We start from the raw sequence: 22,642 nt of genomic DNA on the forward strand, positions 1-22,642 counted from the left end.
ATGATAAAGTAAAATCAGAATAAACATAAATCTGGAGATTAATACAATGAGTGGGATGTTTGGAAACATCTGACATATTTAAGAAGATTCAGTTATACAGGTCCACTTATTAGATACATCTTCCAAATGGTGAATGCTTTATGAAAGTAGAGCCTTAAGCTTGTTAGCTCTTAGAGCATAAACGTTTATTTCAGGTCTTGGGTTCATACCCTGGGAGGAACTATTGTAATCTGAGAAAAATCAGAACAAGTCTATTTTTAAAAAACAGGACAAATGGCAGCATTCAGACTCAAAAGCCTTACTTGCTCACTGAGTTAAGGGTATGGCTTAGAGTCATATAGACTCATGTTGCAATCCTGGGTCTGACATAAGCAAACTAGATAAACTCTGAGTCTCAGTTTTCCTCATACATAAAACATGAGTAAATAATGCCTCCCTCATAGAATTGTTATGAAGAATAAAAAGAGATTACATATGAAAGTACTTATCACGGTGTTTAGCACACAAACACCAGTCAATAATTGGGATTATTATCCCTGTAAAGATTTCTTCCTAAGGCTATATATTATGGGGAATCCAGAAATATGTGATTCTCAACAGTATTTCTATGGGTTGAATGTATTGCTATACATTGTAATTGAAAATGGATATTTTTCAGTGGAATGATATGACAATACAGATTAATGCAGCAGCAGCAGTACTGTGGTGGTAGTAAAATAATAATAATGATAATAAACTTACATCAAAATAATTCAGATACCATGGCTTTAGTTCTAAAATGTCCTCATTTACTTATTAAAATTGCATATTAGTCATTTACTATACTGACTTTCTCTGAAACAGGTATATTTAGATTATTCCCTGTCAGACACTAGATACAGTTATGTAAGAGAAGGGTGAGTGATTTAAGATTTATAGCTAATATCCACTCAGATATTCTTTAGTTTGGTCAATTAAGCTTCTTCATCAAGGATGGCTTTAATTTAGTGTCAAAAGCCAATACTACCATTAGCTCTGCACTTCTGAGACAAGGATTATATTGGATGCTTAAAATGGTCTAGGACCAAAAGTCTTAAAGTTCTCACTTGACTATATTTCCATTGATCACCATTCTGGATTACTCAGTTTATTTGCATAAGCTATCTGCAGGGAGGAAACTATCTCTGTTATTTTGCCAGGGGCAGATTCTTCCGTCCTTTTAGAAAAAGGGCCTGTCCTGGTTTATTAATGTTGCCTACATCTAGATACGTTTTTTTAAAACAGCTTTACTGAGCTATGATCGACATATAACAACATGCATATTCAAAGTGTACATTTTGATAAGTTTGACTGGGGGATTTGTAAACAAGCCCATTTGGCTCTCATACTCCCTATTCTCTAACTTGCCTTTTATAAAAAATAAAGGTGATGTCTTTGACCTCCAAAAGTTACTCTTTGTTTTATTTTTCAAAATGTTTAAGAACATAGCCAGAAGAGAGCGAGGTCATTTTATTGTTTCATACTCCTCATATTTGAAAGTTGATATCCTTCCTGAATTCTCTATCATCATAAAGCTTTGAGCCTATAGTAAACAAAACCCCCAAATACAACAAATTCCATCATGGTCAGCTTTCAGAACCTCTAATCAAGCCCCAGTGTTTTTCTACAATGGAAGGAATTGAAGCTACTTCTTGTAATTTCAGGAAGTAGATAAAAAGAAAAGCACCAAAACTAAAACAAAACACCTTAGGCTATCATTTGAAGTTTCCTAAGCTTAGTATTGACCCTGATGCTGCACAATGAGGAAAAAAGCTTGACTTCTTTTACTGGGAAAAGGTAGACAATCTCTTTTAGGTAAGACTATAGACAGAACTTCAAAGCTCATTTGATATGCAACCAGCTTCTGAAGAAATACACTTTTAGACAATCTGTTGCAGTGGGCAGGTAAATAACTCATCGTGATGTCATATGACATTTCTGTGTGCACTTACCTCTGCCGTGTGCTTTGCCACATTCCCCACGATGACAACGACCTTCCCTTTGAAGCTCTGGAGCATGGCAGTGTAAGGCCCTTGGGTAAGCTCCCCTTCCGCAGTAAACGCAGTGCTGAATGGAATATTGATGCTGCCTGAAATGTGACCCCGAATAAAACTGAGAAGAAAAGTTAAGGAAAACATTTATTTGTGTGCAGACTTGAATGTGTGAGAGAAGCTCACAGAGGTAATTGATTCTCAGAAGAGAGTACCATTAAAATCAAACACGGGCTTCCCTGGTGGCGCAGTGGTTGAGAATCTGCCTGCCAATGCAGGGGACACGGGTTCGAGCCCTGGTCTGGGAAGATCCCCACATGCCACGGAGCAACTGGGCCCGTGAGCCACAATTACTGAGCCTGCGCATCTGGAGCCTGTGCTCCGCAACAAGAGAGGCCGCGATGGTGAGAGGCCCGCGCACCGTGATGAAGAGTGGTCCCCACTTGCCGCAACTAGAGAAAGCCCTCACACAGAAACGAAGACTCAACACAGTCATAAATAAATAAATAAAAGAACGTGAATTTCTTTAAAAAAAAAAAATCAAACACAAATGGAGACCAAACTTGAAAATTCCAAGCAGACGAAACCAGTTTAATCATACAAGCGAAGATTTAGCTTATTTTGCAAGACAAGTGAGGCTAACTTGACCTGGGTCACTTGTTTATGTCTCTGAAAATCATAAGTGAAACTTAAATTGTTCCCCTAAATTGATATGAGATGATCACTTACCAATTCCCTTTAAGAAAATTCTAATATTGTAACCAATTGCTGAAAAATAGTCACTGCTCCTTTTTAACAATATACCTCTGAGCCTCACTCCATGTTTTGGTTCCACCACTCCTGGTTTGCAAACTGTCTTTTGGTTGTGCACAATAAACTTTTACTAATTACTACTTCAGTTATTCATCAGTTTTACTTTTTTTTTTTTCTGAACATTTGACAGTTCTAAACATCTTCCATGCTCACATGAGTATTTTATTTAAACAAAGTAAGGCACCTCTGCAGAAAAAAAAGTTAAATGTGAAAATGCAATGAACAAGTGAAAGGAAGAAGACTAGCCAAACATATTAAGAAGACTTTCCTGATTAAATGAAGTATTGTGAAAGTGATCAGAATGCAACAAATAAATGGCAGTCACATAGCTTGTATAATATTCATGGTTCTCAGTTCATTACTATTATTATGATTATTTTAAAGATCTGAAATATAGCCAAATGGATATTCTCAGATCTAACTTGATAATGCAAAAGCTTATCTACTTTGGGCAAGCAACTGCTAAATGGGACTCTATTTAGAATCGTTAGAGGTCATTAGCACTGGCTGGAAACATTTCTGTTGTTGGTTTATTTCTCAAGTAAACTTAGCTATTTGCATTCTTTCCAATTTTATGTTCTCTAAAGGGGGTGATGTTTTACTATATTTGTACTTTAGAAGGGTTTTAATGATTTCATTGACTATTACTTGTAATTTTGGAATTAAAAGCTTGTGTTAAGCTTAAAATATTTAGAAATATCATAAGATCTTAAAGAAAAAAATATTCCTTCAAAAGTAATTAAAAAGTACAATTTTAAAAAGTGAAATTAAAAAGATGATTCTTCATATAGAGTCTGTAGAGGAAGATTCTGAAATATTATTAATCAAATAACTTCTCAAAAAAGCATAAAATAAGAACTGCGAAAACTGCTCTGAAAGAGATGTATATGATGCTTTGATAGGATATATCAATTTGGGGAGGACAGGGAAGGTTTCCACTATGGAACTAAGTGATGGCCGAGGTAAAATTTGAATAATTAATAAAAGTTAATTAGGAAACAGGATGGAATGGAGGTGGTACAGGGTGGTGGAAAGGACAAATATTTTCAGGCAGAAATGTCAGGCATATATTGCGGAGGAACATGACCAATCAGGAGAAAGGAAGGAAGGCCAGTACTGGTGTAGAGAACAAAGACAGCATGAGATAAGATGAGCCTGGAAATGGATGCAGAGACCAGTTCATACAGGGCCTTGCAGATCATGTTGTTAATATTGGTCTTTATCCTAGAGCAATGAAAATCAGAAAGTATTTTAAGCAGAGAAGTAATGGATCACATTTGCACTTTAGCAACAATGTGGAGAAAGGCTAGAAGGGGAGTGAATGTAAAGATTAGTTTATAAGGCATGTAGGCAGTATCTCATCTCCTCCCTAACAATCACTGATAACGACCATGAAGAGATGTTTGTGCCCAATAGAAGCATTTCCCCCTAAACTTCCACTTTAGATGTGCTCTTTACAAAATGGAAAAGTCGTAGAGTTTTAAAAAGTTATGTCACAAGCAACGAATATTCCCCCCTCCCTCCAAAAAGACTCATTTGTCATTCATGTAGAAGGGGGAAAATTATAATTATTTATTGACATGACAGTTTCTCAGTTGCCCCAGTTTGTAGGTTCATCTTTAGAATACTACTTCTCTTGTTTCTCTGTCTCTCTTTTTCCCTCATTAATGGAGAGAGGAGAAATTTGAGGCTCTTGCTCTCAAGAATGATGGTGGAGGTTGAACACGTATCTTAAATTTCTAGTCAGCTGTTGCTTCATCCTTTTTTCTTTAAAGAAGGCATCTGGCATTAATAATGAGGGAAAGGACATAAAAAGTTCTGAAAAATGAAATGAGAGGTAGAATAAATATTATCATCCCAGTGTATACTGTTTAATTAGTGTCTTCTAGAATGAACAGAGAATTTATGATCATAAGGAGATCACCCTTGAATTTCATCAGCACTAGTTTTTCAAACATTTATAATTACTCAATACTCAAAATATCAACTGCAGTTTTCATGAACAGAAATGACTTTGTCCTCAGCATATAATTACTCCAGTAGCACTTTAATCTTCAATAAGGACATACCTTAAAATAAAAATGATTGATTTTTCAGAAACTCTGAACCTAACAACTCAATTATTCTCAGCAAATATATCTACATCTGCTATTCTGAATCAACCGGCAGAGAGAGATTCTGTGTTTATCAAACAGCCAGTATCAACCATGAACATTTTTCCTTTCTAGTGCTTTTTGAATAGCAAAAGCAATACAAATCTATCCTAGTCAAATGCTCTAGCAGACAAGTCTGCACTGCCTGCCCACCTCCCACCTTCTTGTTTGAAAGGAGCTCAACTACTGACCCTGATGAAAGGGTGAGCCTAGGCTGTCATGTTTGTATCAGGTGATCCTGCCACGATCAGGAATGACAGAATAGGAGGGAGGCGAAGAGTGAAGGTGGATATCTGACACAGGCTGATATCCTGTGTCAGATAGGCTGAGACAGTTAGATTCTCTCCCTTCAAAATCAAAATAAAAGATAAAAGACAATGCTCAGACTGTGTTAAGCTTAACAGTGTAAAGTCACATTTGAGTGCCTTCTATATATATTTTATTCAGCCACATGTTAAAAAATTAGTGACTCTAGAAATAAAATTATTTATTTTACAAGATAAATTCTATAAATATTTGGTTTAAAAAAAAGTACCCATCTGTATCCAAATACCCAATATCTAATATCTGTATCTAAAACCATAGATAAGCATCTAGATGATTTTGTGGGTTCAATATCACCAATTTATTATGTACTTTTAAAGAAGACTTTAGTATGTCATACAAGTATGTCATAAACTTATCCTAGAATTTTCTTTTGTGCTTTATGGTTTGATGTTTTTAAAAAAAACCACTAGATTAAATGTTAAAATGCTTGACAAAGTAAGATTCCAACAGAGTCTTTTGGGTAAGAGAAAAGTTATAATCCAAAATGCAAAACTATTTCAAACATTTTTCAGGCTATTTTAACACTTTGGAAGATAAGACACAAAAGAAAAAAAAGGTCTTAAACCACACTTCCCCTATTCTTAGTTTAGTTCAATCAAAAAAATCCTGGAAGACATATAAAAGCACTCATCCAAGAACACTTTTGTCATAAAAATTCTAGTGCAAATAAGATCGGGTAAGCACAAATGCTTGTAGACAGGGTGGTCAAACCTGTAAATAGCTATCCTTAACTGCGAGACTGGAAAATAGCAGAGGAGAATGAGACTGGCCTAGTTACACATTAATATATTTACAATGGACATTTTCTTTTTAAGTAAGTTGGACAATGAAGACAATTTCGGTTATTTAAGGATCTTGTTTCCGTGGTAATTATTTACATTTCACTGCCTACATTAGAAATTCTCATGTGACACAAACATCATATGATGAAGTAGAACTTTTTAAGGCAATTTCTAAACACATGAGAGGCTGTCAGATTATACTGTAAAGGTAGGCAGTTGAATACTACTTTTAACCTTCTGAGTCTTTCATAATCATAATAAAATATTAGGTGTTTGAAAAATGAGCACAGAATAGATTCTGTATATTTTGTGTTAATTGGACAGAATACGTAAAGTAAAACAGAAGTTGATTTCTGACATATAATGACTCTGATTAATCCTGGGCAAAACATGGCAAGAAGAGCAAAATGATACAGAATACACTGAGATAAGCACTTTCTCCATGTTCTAAGGACGTAAGTTTTACTTCCTTGTACTGCAGTGGAAGACAAGTATGTATAAGTTCTTAATAATAAGGTAGTATTAGAGACGAACATGCAACAATATATATTTTAGGATTATGACTGTTACTTCATTGCTTTCCTCATATTCTAGACAAAAATTTGGACTCTTTGCATTTGCCTTTTGCATTTAGAAAAGCCACTGCTTGTCAGCATAAACACAGGCATGGGGTAAACAATACCCACACTTAAAGAGGTTCTATAGTGAGTGTACTACCCAACAGACAGACACTATACTGTAAACTTAAAAAGCTTCAGCTTCAAAGTACCCAGTTTAGAGAGTATTAAGGCAATAGAAGCCCAAGTATTTATGTGGTAATTAGTCCCAATCATATATACATCTTGACAGGGTACTTATAACAATGTCCACCATAATTTTCAGCTTGGTTTTGGCAAAAACCACGATAAAAAACAATGGCACACATAAACACTAGCTTTTTACCTTTCAATGTTTATAAGACATTTTTGCTATTAGGATTTTTGATGATGTCTTTGAAGGAATTAAAAGATACAAGACATGATTAAAGAAGTCAGCAGTAGGGCTTCCCTGGTGGCGCAGTGGTTAAGAATCTGCCTGCCAATGCAGGGAACACGGGTTCGAGCCCTGGTCTGGGAAGATCCCACATGCCGCAGAGCAACTAAGCCCGTGAGCCACAGCTACTGAGCCTGCGCGTCTGGAGCCTGCGCGTCTGGAGCCTGTGCTCCGCAACGGGAGAGGCCGCGACAGTGAGAGGCCCGCGCACCGCGATGAAGAGTGGCCCCCGCTTGCCGCAACTAGAGAAAGCCCTCACACAGAAACGAAGACCCAACACAGTCGAAAATAAATAAACAAACAAATAAATTTATATTTAAAAAAAAAGAAGTCAGCAGTAATTACAATGAAATCTCTTCTATGGAATAACAGTAGCTATACAAACAAAAAAGCATCTAGTTATTACAGCAGTCACCAGGTCAGGTGTTTGTACCTTAAATTCTTTTTGTGATAAAAAGAGTTGGCTTATCAGAACAATATTAACAGGTAAGGATGATATGCATTATCTTGTAGGTTTCTAAGATACAAAGACTTTCCTGTATTCATAAGTCAGTCTATATAAAAGTACTACAAGTAGATGCATCATACTTTAATCAAGCAGATAGAAAAATATATCAGTTCTAAGAACAACATAGGTACACCATATAGGTAAATTACATAGGTAAATGTTCATATTCCAGAAAAATTCTTCACTTTACTAAAAGATTTTTAAATTCCTTTAAAATATTTAATGGCTCAAAATTCAACACAGAAATAATCTCATGTTTTCTAAATCCTAAAAGAGCACAGCATTTCTCACTTAGTGACATCATACCTCTATACAAAGCATACTAGTATCTTACCAGACTACTTCTGAAGGTATGTGTACTTTTATGTTGGCTTGTCTGTTTGCTATGTTAGCTAATTATAATTAGTGTTAAAGAGCTCAAAGTAAATGTTATACCTTTAATATTAATATATCAAAAGCCAAAAGTTTCCTATTATGTAACTAAATAGCATTAACTGATATAAAAATTATATCTTAGGTATCATTTTTTCTTGCTAAGTCTATTGTTGCTTTCCCTGAACAGCACCACCGTCCCCAAGTCAGTCTACAACCTCATTTTTGTCATCTCAGTAGTGGCAACATTCAACTGTAGTGTACTAATAAATAGCATCCTCCTACCTCTAGTCTCATTTTCACTTGCCTATTTCAGACACTCACTACCTTGAGCTTAGACTATCGCAGTAGCTTTCTGTTTTCTCCAACTCTCATCTTTTCCCTTGGAAATCCATTTTATTCACAATGTTACATTAAAAATTTTGAAACACAGTTCCGATTATCACATCCATGCTGAGAAACCTTCCATGGCTGCCTATAAGACAAAGCCCAAATTTCTCAGTTCAGCCCTTATGAATAGAACCAAACTATTTACTTCAATACCAGCCAAACTGAATTACATACTGTTTCCAGTATATGTTCTGCCTAGTTCCTGTCTTTTTCTCTGCCTAAATAGCTTTTCTCCATATTTTTGAGTGTTCAAGTATTACCCATGCTTCGAGAGTTTCCTCCATGACAGTTTCCCTTCCCACAGTATCTGTATATCTCTCATGACAGCAATTTGATTTTAAATAAAACATACTAATGTACCTGACTTCCACCAAGACTTTAAATAATTTATAGGAAGGATCTGTATTTATCTCATCTATGAAACTCTTACAATGCTTAATACAGTATCTAGAATACATCTAACATATTTGCTGAGTAAATAGATTTCAGAATTGTGCCAAACCTAGAGTAACTAGTGGCAGCTGCAAATACGCTAAATGCCTCCTGGCCTTCCTAGCTAGTGGCACCACTACCTATCAATACTTGTAAGTGCCATGATATAGAATTCTCTTTTGTCAAAATACAGTATGAGAAAAAAAGAAACAACAGAAGTCATTTTCCTGGATTTTCTCCAGCACAGATACCAACCCAAAGGGCCTAGTAAAACTAGGTTATTTCAGGGTGAAGCTAGAGACCTCACTCTCTGTGACTGCAAATATGAAGGAATATTTATGCACATCAAATCTTTGGGTGATTCTATCCTTCTAGTCTTGCCTGCACCATTACCTCCATTCTCATCCTTCTTCCCACTGCATTAATCTCTCTAAAACACAAATCTGAGCATGCCACCTACCTGATTAAAATTCTCTAATACTCTCACAGCCTATGGAATAAAACCCAAACTTCTTAGCATGTTATGCAACATTCTCTATAAGCTGCCTTTGCCTACTTTAGTCTCACTTCCCACCATCATATATTCCAGCCATGCACATCCAGAGTACTTGTGATTCCCTGAATGTGTCTTCCTCACCCTCTGTGCACCCATACACTATGTTTTTTTTTCAGTCTGAAATGTCCTCTTTCTCTTCATTGCTAGGGTGACTTCCACTTGTCTTTCAAGACCCATTTCAGGCATCACCTGGCTTAGGTGACCATCCTTATATTCCCATGGCTTTCTGAGTATGCCTCAGACATAGAGCATTTCATACTGTATTGTAATTATCTATCTAACGTGTCTTAGCCACAAGACTGTGAGCTCCTGTTGGGCAGGGGCTCTGATTTAACCTAGCAAAGCAGGTTCTCATGCAGGAACGACTCGCTGATTTTTTTTTTATTAATTAATTAATTTGTTTTTTTTATTTTTGGCTGTGTTGGGTCTTCGTTGGCTATGTGCAGGCTTTCTCTAGTTGCAGCGAGTGGGGGCTACTCTTCGTCGCGGTGCACGGGCTTCTCATTGTCGTGGCTTCTCTTGTTGCAGAGCATGGTCTTTAGGTGCGCGGGCTTCAGTAGTTGTGGCACGCGGGTTCTAGAGCGCAGGCTCAGTAGTTGTGGCTCACGGGCCCAGTTGCTCCGCGGCATGTGGGATCTTCCCAGGCCAGGGATGGAACCCGTGTCCCCTGCATTGGCAGGCAGATTCTTAACCACTGCGCCACCAGGGAAGCCCTGACTGGCTGATGGAATGAGACTGATGGCACTCAGGAACTGGGGCAATGGATGGGTGTCAGAGCAAATAGGATCTCTTCAACAGTTAATGTACTTCTCACAACTAACTATTAATCCAGACACTGGAGACATTTTTCAGTAGAGGCTATCATATATTCCCACATTATACAAGTGCCATTCAGATATGGGAATACAACTGGATAGAAATTATAATTCAAGCAGCTTAAACCTAGATCCAAATGGGATGAAAAAAAATCTTAAAGCCTCCACATTATCTATCTTGCTCTGAACACAAGTATCTCTATATTACCTTGAAGACTTTTTTAGAAGTTAATTCTTCAGGACACAGAGACAAGAGCAATACTAGCATTTACTAAGGAGGAATAATGTGGAGTAATAATGAAAACAATTGAGTTTATGTGTTTTTCAAATTAAAAAAATTAAGTCTGAGGTGGTCTTTCCTATAGCTTCTGATATTAAAAAAAAAAAAAAAGGTAAGAGTTTTACAAATAAAGCTGCAAAAAAAGCCTTGACTTCAAGGAAATGAGAATACATTCTTTCAAAGTATTTATGTTCATAGATAATAGTTGGACCCACATTTCCATGGCTAAGACCACACTTAATATGAACTCCAGGAAATTTGAAACTCTAAATATTTAGAAATATTAAGAAAACAACAGTTTAACTTGTATATTATCTTTAAAGCAATTAACATTAGTACTTATGAAATTTATGCCACTACATGAGAAACATTTTCTATTGTCTCTTTAAAATATTCAATTATTGATATTATTATTGATATTCAATTATTCAAATATTCAATTATTATTTGCTCTGAAACCTCCATTATGTATTGAAGAACAAACATAACTGACCTGAACCTTTACCTAGATTAACAATTAATGTTTCTTTCTTATAAAAACAAAAATAAAATAGGATTTCAACAAAAACTTAGTTGTTTAGCCTCCCTGATATAAGCTGTTTAGCTCTAATATTAAGAACGTAGACTTGATTATCTCTAGGGTTCCTTCTTATTGTAAAGTTGGGATTATGTCTTTATTGCCAAGTGTGTGAAGTCTATCTTCATGTCCTCCAGCTTTCCCTTTCTGTACTCCTCTTCCCTACTGGTCCCCACTGAGGTTAGGGGTAGTTCCCTCAGATTGTTGACATGCTTCTCCTCACCTACAACCATAAAAACTGATAATAGATTAAAATATGACCTCTTGCAGGGTATTTTTATTTTAAGTGGGAATATTTATATCACAAGCTAAATGACTAAAGCTTTAACAGAACTTCAGGTGATGGGGTTCAGGACATGCTACCTTAAATTACGGCATCTTGGCATACTGAATATCTTAAGCTGAAGAAATTTGAGAAGTGTCATGTGTAGGAAGGACTTTCTGACCTTCCCATGAATCAGGTCATAAAACCTTCAACTGAGAGGTGCCCTCCTTATACCCAGAGGATAGGTACATCCTTATCTTCAAGACAGAGGAACACCAAGAGGAATCTGAATGGACAGGCCTTGCTAAGTTTTCCTCAGTTTATTACAAAAGTCTACTTCACTTAGCTCAAATCCCTTTTGCCCTATCACATTTTCCTGTGACTGTTCACTCTTCATCAGACCTAGCTTAAAAACACTCAGGTTTAACCACTTCTTTAGGTTTTCTTATGAAGGCTCCCACGTCACGTAAAACTTATATTAAATAAATTTGTATACTTTTGTCTTGTGAATTTGTCTTCTGTTACAGGGGCCCAAGCCGAGAACTTAGAAAAGTAGAGAAGAAAAGATATTTTTCTTCCCCTACATGCATAGGAGAGTTCTAGGGAGTGGTAAGGTTGTCCTTTGAATTCGTTGGTAGACAGTAACTTATTTTGCTGAAGGATAATGTTGCCTCCCTCCTTTTCATAAACAATCACTTCAATTATTTTACATAGGTAAAGAAAGATGGCATGAAAGTTAATTTTATACATTTACTCTCCTGAAAACACATATGAGGAAAACAAGTTTTCACCCATATGAAGATGTATCACCTATATGAAGAACTGTATTAGCCAAATTTTCCTGTTTCAATGATCCATAAACGCAAAATAGAGGATAAAAATTATATAGGGAGACTATAAACAATTTGAAAAACATTATAAACAACACTTCAAATGTAACTTTCTTTGCAGAAGAAAAAGGTGTTAACAGAGTTTTTTTTTTTTTCTCCTCTACTGTACAGAACTATAATTTGTTGGCATGGGAGAAATAAAATTATTTTAAAAATATAGTAGCATTAAATATTTATTCATTTCTTAAACAGATAGGGAAAGTCACATTAATCCCAGAGTTTAACTGCAAAACTAAGAGTCTACAAAAATGATTCCTTCAAAAAATATGAGGATTTCAACAGGCTTAATTTGTTAGTTTTAAAATATCAGCATCTTAGTGATAGTTTTGGGAAAATTTAATAAAAAATATTTTGAATATACTAAATCTTATAAATTAAGTTACTATAGCAGGAAAGAATCTTTCTAACATGCTTCCTCTCTCAAAGCATTCCAAATTTGCTTTCCAATATTTAAAAGAGTTAATTTTTCCTCGAATCTGTGGCTGTGTTAGTATAAAGACAACTATTAGATTTATTTAGTTGGGATTAGGTCCTGTATATACAGAGGCACTGAAAGCAATAGCTGAGTTTGTGTGTAAGATTTGAAGGAATGTGCACTGTGTCTGAACACATAGTTTGGAATCAATACATGCCTCAGTCATTAATTTATATTAACTGATTTCTCTCAGTCTTGTTTATGCTTGCTTAACAGTCCTATGAAGAGACCAAACAGCCACCTGCATAAAGCTTGGAGAATAAAGCTTAGGAACATGAGGTTGGCTCTACCAATTGTCAGTTATATGGCCTTGGGCAAGTTGCTTAAGCCTTTTCAAGCCTCAGTTTCTTCACCAGAAAATAGAGATACTATTTTATGCCATGCTTGGCACACTGTGAGAGCTTAATGATAGCTATTACTGGAAGTCAATTCACTTGAATCTGTTAAATCTTAATAAATCTATTCATTCTAAGTGCCTCTTGTTTTAAAGTAACAGGTAAAGCATAATACTGCCACCATGTACATTTGCATTTTCAACAGGATAGTGAAAAGTCTTTAACCAACAGCATAAGTCTCTAATGGTAGATTTTTAGGAATCAGTGATTACAGGTATCCAAGCAATTAAGAGCATGTTAGTAACTCTAAAATCACACTGTGGAGATTTCTGACTGTCCCATACCTTCTGGCTTCAGTGACTTTATCTCCTCTGACTTCCTCTCTTACTGTACTGGTATCCTTGCTGGTCCAAAATGGCCAAGCATGTTCATAGATCAAGGTCTTTGCCTTCGCTCTTCCTTCTGCCTAGAATGTTTCTCCCTGCATCATTTATAGCCTGCCTCTTTACATCATTCAGCTGTGCTGAAATATAACCTTTTCTCAGTCTTTTCTTCAGTACTTTGTCAAACTCTATCACTCTCTATCCTTCTCCTTGCTTTATTTTTATGTATAGCACTTATTGCTATTTAAGACCATATGATAAATATATTTATCTATTTCTCCAATTAAAATGTAATTTCCATGACTGCAGGGGAATTTGCCATTTTGTTTACCAACAAATCCTCAAAATCTAGTACACTACTGACTAGCACACACTAAGACAACCAGTAAATATTTGTTGAATAAATGAATGTGAGATTACATGAATATTTCTAGCTCTAAATTCTGATTCTACTGACTTTTTATGAGTACAGTCTTGCTTCTGGATTTAAAGGAAGAAAGGCCTCAGAAATCACTGGATCACTTACAGAATGCAAAAGGACTTACATATTGCCAACTGTCTCCTTATAACATTGAAGGGAAAATTCAATGGGTATAGGTAAGAGAGTGTGGGACACTGTGTCTGCCATCCTGACTTTTCCTTTTATATATTCTGGGGAATTTCTAGGTGCCAAACCTAGTGCTGGGGCTACAGAAATTAAAAGGACATGAGTCCTATCCACATCTTGCTTCTCTTATTCAGAGATTACTTTCCTGTTGATGCAGTTTTTGTCTGGACCACTCATTTAGTATTTAATACATACTGTCTTTACTGTTTATTTATTTTCCACATGAAATATTTTAATGTTTTATATTCTTCATACCAAAAGCAACCTAGTGAATAAGAAGTATACTTTATACCTTCTTCTTAAAAAAATTACCCACAGCACTACAGAGAGTAATATTTATTGGTTGCTATTAATAATAATGACATCTAAAAAAATCAAACATCACATTCTACCATATTAATTGAAGCACTTAATTTATGAATCTCTTCATTACCATGCACACACTTCTTCCTTGCCTTTAATTCCTTGAGCACAGGATTTAAGATTAATAGAGTTAGATGGGACTTCCCTGGTGGTGCAGTGGTTAAGAATCCGCCTGCCAATGCAGGGGACACGGGTTCAAACCCTGGTCCGGGAAGATCCCACATGCCTTGGAGCAACTAAGCCCGTGCACCACAACTACTGAGTCAGCCCTCTAGAGCCTGCGAGCCACAACTACTGAGCCTGCGTGCTGCAACTACTGAAGCCCGCGCTCCTAGAGCCCGTGCTCCACAACAAGAGAAGCCACCGCAATGAGAAGCCCACACACAGCAAGGAAGAGTAGCCCCTGCTCACTGCAACTAGAGAAAGCCCGTGAGTGGCAATGAAGAACCAACGCAGCCAAAAATTAAAAAAAAAAAAAAAAGATTAATAGAGTTAGAAATGTTACTTATTTCTTCATAACGTAATCAAATGGGTATGCATCATAAGACATTTTAAAAGGTCCATGAGTTTTCCGGCCTTGGAAGGCCATATGTAGGTAGTTTGGATGCCTCAACCAAAGGGGATTTTAGAACCCACAGCTCTCCATTCTTCACTGTTTTCTTGATACTAGAAAAGACCTAGTGATAACCAATGACTTTTGGAAGTCATTTAGCTTGTGGTTTCTCTCAAAGCACTATGATGGATATACATGTGTCAACACTTGTTATTTAGAGGTGAGACAGAAGTAGATACATGGCAAAGTAAGAGCATCCTGGAAAAGTTAGGAATGTTGTGAGCATAAATGGCCCAACATTAAGACATCTTGGTTTTTAATCAGGCTTTCAAAAGGGGATTTAGAAATTTTCACATGTTGGGTCCTTCGGGAGGGTCGTAAAAGATGAGTGACTTTATTTTCCTTTCTTCATTCCCTTGGACCCACCCTCAGTCTAAAGTGGCACAGAGAAATACTGATTATCTTCATTTGGCTTGTAATTGCAGATAGTACAACAACCAAGCCAGGTCTCTGACTAGTTCCAAACTTTAACCAAGTATTGTGGGATGATATAAAGGTACTCCTACATTGGGCAACTCACCTATACTTATCAGAGAACAATGTTCAGGTGAGCTGCTCTGCTTTCTACTGTTCTATTTATATTTATCCTGCAGAAAATAAAGGAGAATATCAATAAAAAATAAAGTCGGTCTACAAGGTTTGGAAAACTTGGATTGAATGTCACTTTCATATTGTATATATTTTAAAATTTCAAGTAGTTAAGTAGTTTGAAAGGAAATACCAGGAGAGCAGTGTGTACATAAACTGCTTTAATTATTTTAGTAATAGTGCTTAAACATTAGAATAAAGCACTATAATGTTATGCTTTTTTTGATGGTTTTATGAGACTATAACTAAAGGCTCAACCAAAAGAAACCAACTAAAAAGTTAAAAAACTAAAAGTATTTTAAACCCTTGAAGTAACAGATAAGAAGAACGTCTACATCAGGGGTCCCCAACCAGTCCACTGGCTTGAATGCTTCTTTTGGGAGTCCACTCATCTACTCTGCTAAGGAACTTCTAGTATCCCTGAGGCCATAACATCAGGAACATGAACATTTATATTCTCTCCAAACTCAGGGGTCTCACAGTTTAGGGAAAGTAGAAACTTATCACAAAAAGATGGTGATGTACCATTTGAAATAGCAGGCTTTCAAACTGTATTTTCAGTAACCTAAGATTCTAGGGATTGCTTCAGGAGTTCTGTAAATGTATGGTTTGAATTTCATTTTAAAATTTCACTTCAAAAATTATGATTGAAAATATGTGCACGAAAACTTACATGCCAATTTTAGCATATAAGAAACCAACAACCTGCTAACCCTCATCTACATATAACCCTCATTTATAGTTAGTAAATGCTACAAATGTTAACTTATGAAGAAAATTAATTGTAAAAAACTTCATTTATATTTTACATATTGAGTTTTTAAGAAAGATTTTATTTTAAAAGGGAGTTACCTGGTGCCAAAAAAATTTGAAAATCATTTACCTAGATTCTAGAGTATAGAGCATCAAGGCATGCTTTACAAAAATCTGACAGATGATGAAAATATAAGGAGAAAGACTGAACTATTACTATTTTGTAACTTTTCATACTTTAATGCCAAGCAAAACCACCAGAAGTTATGGTACATTTAATATTAAAATGTCAGTGGAAAATACTTTAACATGTTCTCTATAAGCCAATATTTTGAAAATTATAATAAATAAAAGTTCAGTGTTGAGATCTGGCTCACTTTCCTCTCTAGGCTATGAGGTAGACAAAGTAAATACTTACTCTTCATCTTTGCTGAAGTTTTATCTATACCAGGAAGGATTCAAATTCCCACAAGAACAGCAATATACAGCAGTGAAACACAAAAACCAAGAAAATAGCCCACTATTCTGGTGTTGCTTGGGAAATATTTTAAGGTTTCTGGTATGTAATGTTATCTTATGAAACATTATGCAAGTCTGTTCTGGCATCCAGTTTGAGAGTTATTTAGCTATCTGAATTCAGAGGAATCCCAACTATGTTCATTGTTCCTACCACATGCCCTTTAAGTTAAGAGGAAGCAATGTGAATGAAGCAGTACCACCCTTTAAAAACTCATGTGTAAAGGATACTCTTCACTATTCCGGATGTCAACTACCAGGAGCTTTGGCTTACTGGACTTTGTCTTCTTGGTGGGTGTTTTGAAGTGGCCTGTCACTGTAAGCTCACACAAGTCAATCAGGTCCTCTGCTGAAATCCGGGGTGATACTTCTGACTTTAGGTCATTTAATGGAATGGATTCTCTTGACTGAAAAAAAATGCACAAACAACACAAACATTGAGAACATTATAGAGAGACAAACTATAGCCAGTACAGAATATCTTCAGGTTTTTTATATCAATCACTAAAGCATATGAGAGAACAGGAAACTGTATCTCATTTTAGCAGTGTACTGTGTAACTGTATTCCCTACCACTGATGTTTACTTTTTTATTAGTCACACATATAGGAAAGCATTATTCTTTTGCTTCACTACAAGTTCCTGGCTCAAATGTGATAGAAAGAGATGAGGCAGAACTGACTGATTTAAGAAAGATTTGACCTTGGTGTTGGTTCCAATCAAATGCATCATATGTGAGGTGTTTTTTCAAAGGAAAGACCGATTGCCCTGTGAAATGGTAAGAACAGAAGGAGAGAGGAATCACTGACGAATTCATAACTTTCTGAAATTTTTTGTGTGTATCAGCAAAGAACTTTAATATGTTGCAAGCATGTTCCTCTGCAAATTAACTTTAGGAGATTAGTAAGTTATATTTTGGACAAATTATACTACTTTGCTTTTTTAAAAAAATAATTATAATATAAAAATACAGAGTCTAGCTTTCCTTTTATTACACAGTTTTATATGCAATTTTACTATTCATTATACAATATCCACTTAGGGGCATAAAAGTAGAACTTCCTCTATACAATTTATGTCTTATTTAGTATCACTGACATTGGTATTTTCCTGTGTGACTAGGGTTTCAAATTCATGCAACTTTGTTTATTGACAATGGACAAGAATTTAGAATAACTATAGAACAGCTCTGAAAATGTCTATTATCATTTCTGCCCAAGAACCTGTACATACAATTATATTAAACTTAGATATCCAAACATCAGAAACCAATTGGTATGAGATGACTTTTTAAAAAAATTAATATTCTGTTTTTAACCTAGAGTCAGAATTTATTTAGCAACGTTACTGATAAAAATTATCTTTCAGTAGAGTGGGCTTTCTGAAAGGGCTATCTGGATGTGTTAGTGATAACGCTAACCAAGCAAGCAAAAATCCAAACCTGGTAACAAGACAGGTATATTACTGTGTCCATTAAACTACTGGAAGAATGACTTTGTCATGGTACCTGGAGTCTGAAATGGTAGACTTTTCTTTGGTATATGGTGTTAGAGAATGTTCCAATTTCATTTTTTTACATGTAGCTGTCCAGTTTTCCAAGCACCACTTATTGAAGAGACTTTTTTGTCCATAGTACATTCTTGCCTCCTTTGTAGTAGATTTATTGACTATAGGTGTGTGGGTGTATTTCTGGGCTCTCTATTCTGTTCCATTGATCTATGTGTCTGTTTTTGTGCAAGTACCAGTTTTGATTACTGTAGCTTTGCAGTATAATCTCAAGTTAGGGAGCATGATTCCTCCAGTTCTGTTTTTCTTTCTCAAGATTGTTTTGGCTATTTGGGGTCTTTTGTGTTTTCATACAAATTTTAAAATTATTTATTCTAGCTCTGTGAAAAATGTCATTGGTATTTTGATAGGGATTGCATTGAATCTGTGTATTGCCTTGGGTAATATGATAGTTTAAACAATAGTAATTCTTCCAATCCAAGAACATGGTATATCTTTTCAACTGTTTGTGTCAATTTCTTTCATGAATGTCTTATAGCTTTCCAAGTACAGGTCTTTTACCTCCTTAGGTAGGTTTATTCCTAGGTATTTTATTCTTTTTGATTTGATGGTAAATGGGATTGTTTCCTTAACTTCTCTTTCTGGCAGTTCATTGTTAGTATATAGAAATGCAATAATTTTTATATATTAATTTTGTATCCTGCAACTTTACCTAATTCATCATCAGCTCTAGTAGTTTTCTGGTGGTGTCTTTAGGATTTTCTATGTATAGCATCATGTCATCTGCAAACAGTGACAGCTTTACTTCTTCCTTTCTAATTTTGATTCCTTTCATTTCTTTTTGTCTGATTCTGTGACTAGGACTTCCAATACTATGTTGAATAAAAGTGGTGAGAGTGGGCATCCTTGTCTCGTTCCTGGTCTTAGAGGAAATGTTTTTAGCTTTTTACCATTGAGTATGATATTAGTTGTGGGTTTGTCATATACGGGCTCTATTATGCTGAGGTATTTTCCCTCTATGCCTGCTTTCTGGAGAGTTTTTATCATAAATGGAAACTTTTTTATGCTTCAAAAGCTTTTTCTGCATCTACTGAGATAATCATATGGTTTTTATTCTTTAATTTGTTAATTTGGTATATCACACTGACTGATTTGCGGGTACTTAAAATTCCTTGCATCCCTGGCATATTAACTATGAGAATACAGAGCCAGTATCTAGAACACTCTTCCCATATTTTCTGTCATGGGTCCTGGCACTAACTTCAATCTAGTTACCCAGGACAGAAATCTGAAAATCATCGTAGATTCTTCATTCTTCCTTATTCCTCCTTCCCATCTAACATATCCCCAAATTCCACCATAATAACTCTTGAATCTGTTGCGTGATTCACTGTTCTATCTCAGGGCTTCCATCATCCTTTACATGGACTGTAGAAGCTGTTTGCCCCTCTTGCTGCCTCCTTTTTCCTCTGCTTTGCTCTTCATTTTTTTTTTTTTTTTTTTTTTTTTGCGTTCTCACTCCCTCCTGCTCTTCATTTAAAGTCATCCCTTCTAATCCATATGCCAAATGCCATGAGTTAAAATTAAAATCTCGTCATGTAAATTTTATAATTAAATACACCTCCATGGCTTCTAGACATTGATGGAGTGAAATCCAAATTCCTTGGTATAGAATATAAAGCCTTTTATAAATTGGTCTCTGTCTATAATAGGCAGGAGACCATAGGCTTTGGAGTCAGACTACCAGGACTCAAATCTTGGCCTCCCACTCATCAGTGTGTGACTTTGGACATGATATTTAACCGTTCTGCCCAATTTCTTCATCTATAAAGTGGGATAACAGCATTTATCTGAATCCTCCTAGGCTGCTGTAAGAATTAAATGTTAATCTATATAAAATATTTAGAATAGTGTCTGACACAGTGTCAGAGTTCAATAAATGTTTGTTATCTTTCACCTTTTTTTCTCATCCCTCACCACCTTGTACCTTGTACTTTGGCATTAGCAGACTATTTGCCTTTTTATACCACTGTGTCACCTTTGCCCACGTTGTTCCCTCTGCTTAGAATGTCGCACTTTGTCCATCTAATAAATCCCTGCTCACCTTACAAGTATCAGCTCAAATACTACTTTCTCTGTGAAGAAAGTCTTTTTGACTCCTGGTAGTCTTACTTAGTTTTTCTTCTGTGTCCGCATAGGTATCAGGTACACATCTTTATTATAATAGGATTATTTACTTCCCACTAGACTGAGAGCTCCTCAAGGATAAGGAAAATGACTTTTATGCCTATGTCTTCCCCAGGTCCCAGCAAATTATCTGGCACATAAAAGATATTAAAATATATTTGTTGAATATAAATGAATAAAATGGTTTTTCTAAGTCTTCTATTACTTTTCCTGAGTAACTTTGTGCTATGTATGTGTTTCCCAAACAACATGTATATACCTCCATCATAGTAATTATTATACTTGTAATACATTATCTGTTTCTCCTCTTGACTTACAACACCCTTGAATGCGGGTTATGTGTCTTTTCATATTTGTATCTCCAAAAGATAGCACAAGGTCTGGAACCAAAAAAACTTAATAGATATTTAATGAATGAGTGAGTGAATAAAAATATGATTAAATAACATTATAGAGTCTAGTGTTATGTCTGGATTACTAGACAGACTCTTCAGGGATGGCAAATCATCAGATTCTCTCTAGCCTCTGGGCACTGTAACGGTTAATCAAGAACACTGAAATCTGTGTCTGCCTCAATAATTTCTCACAGCCATTTCTCCTTTCCTCAACTGAAAAATTGAAGATGACAGTTGCTACCATATAAGCTTACAAAATGTACTCTAATTAATTGAAAGAAGTTAGGTGTATCTAAAGAAGGCAAAAAAATAAACACACACAAAAAACTATCCCTAGGAAAGTAGGCAAAATAATTTAGTGATAATAAAAATATGAATGAAGGAAAAAATAGATAAAAAAAAATAGAGTTGAAACTTCGGGGAATATCAATAAAACTAGAAAACCTGTATGTGAACTGTGTGCACGATAAGAAATGAGAAAAATATAAACAAACATATATATATATTTTTTCTTCCTCTACATATTTTCTTTATATATCGCCCTTTCTTTCTTTCTTTCTTTTTTCTCTCTCTCTTTCTTCCTTCCTAATTATCTATAAATGAGAAAGAATATAAGTATGTAAAAATATTTGAAAAAATAAAAAAAATTGATTCCAAATATTCCCAAAAGAATATAAAATCTGAATAGACCTAAATATCCATAGGCCTAAGTAGAGCTGAAGAGAACTGATGAATGATATGTGTGTGTGTGTGTGTGTGTGTGTGTGTGTATTCAAAAGCCACAGAAAAACTGAATAGACTTTGTAAATACAGGTAAAATTTTAGTTTTTAAATGATTACTTTAAAGGAAGGTGCCAAACACATTTTTTTCCTGAAGCAATTCTATCTCATAACTGTTCCAAGGCAAAGAAAACATTGAAAGGTTCTTTTATGAAGTGACCGTAACCTAATACTTAAATCTAACAAAGATAGCATTAAACACCCCCCCGATATTCGTTAAGAATATAGATTCTTAAAAAATCTCAAAACTAGAAAACTGAATGCAGTAGCAATTTAAAAGAATGGCATACTATGACAAAGTAGGGCATATTCCAGGAATGAAGGACGGTTCAATATTAGGACAATTTTAAACATAATTCATCACCTTTAATTAGTCAAAGGATATGAAGTATGTAATCATCACTGTAGGTGACACAAAGCCATATGTGATAAAATTTCACATTTATTCCCAATTTTAGAAAAAGAAAAACTCATGGTAAACACATATCAGAAGGAAAGTTAATTAGAACGATGAAAGATTTCATTAAGGCAGATGTTCTTTATCTCAAATATTTGACATGATAATTAATGATGAACCACAGAGGCAGACTTATTAAAATAAAAATGGAGAAATATAATGTAGCTATCAGCATTATTATTTTTATTGTTATGAAAGTTGCTGTGGAGATAATAAGAAAAATAAATACTGAGTGTAAATATTGGAAAAAATATATATTTCTTAGACAATAGTCTTCTTAGAAAATCTAGAATAATCAGAGGAAAATCCAATAAAACTGGTAAGATTTTGGTACGGTTTTAGTTACAACATACATACAACAAAATCATTAGCTTTTCTCTACAGCAGCAGCAGCCAGTAAGAAAACACAAGGAGCAAAAGCTTTCAATCACAATATCAAACTATTCCTCCAAAACAAAATACTTAGAAATAAGAGAATCACAT

At 35.2% G+C, this 22,642-nt stretch overlaps 1 protein-coding gene across 4 annotated transcripts in view; it reads right to left on the reverse strand.

Moving 5' to 3' along the window:
- TBCK (TBC1 domain containing kinase) overlaps nucleotides 1-22,642 on the reverse strand; it is a 247,690-nt gene that overhangs the window by 34,038 nt on the left and 191,010 nt on the right. For all 4 annotated transcript variants that reach the window (XR_009503344.1, XR_009503343.1, XM_059923375.1 and 1 more), the window contains exons 24-25: nucleotides 17,066-17,241; nucleotides 1,971-2,130 (exon numbers count right to left, since the gene is read on the reverse strand). Coding sequence is in view for 2 of the 4 variants with exons in the window: in XM_059923375.1 (XP_059779358.1) it covers nucleotides 1,971-2,130; nucleotides 17,066-17,241 (336 nt within the window). In the remaining 2 variants the exon portion in view is untranslated. The remainder of the gene's footprint in view (nucleotides 1-1,970; nucleotides 2,131-17,065; nucleotides 17,242-22,642) is intronic.

Source organism: Balaenoptera ricei, chromosome 5 (genome assembly GCF_028023285.1).
Source record: "Balaenoptera ricei isolate mBalRic1 chromosome 5, mBalRic1.hap2, whole genome shotgun sequence".
NCBI classification, from domain to species: domain Eukaryota; kingdom Metazoa; phylum Chordata; class Mammalia; order Artiodactyla; family Balaenopteridae; genus Balaenoptera; species Balaenoptera ricei.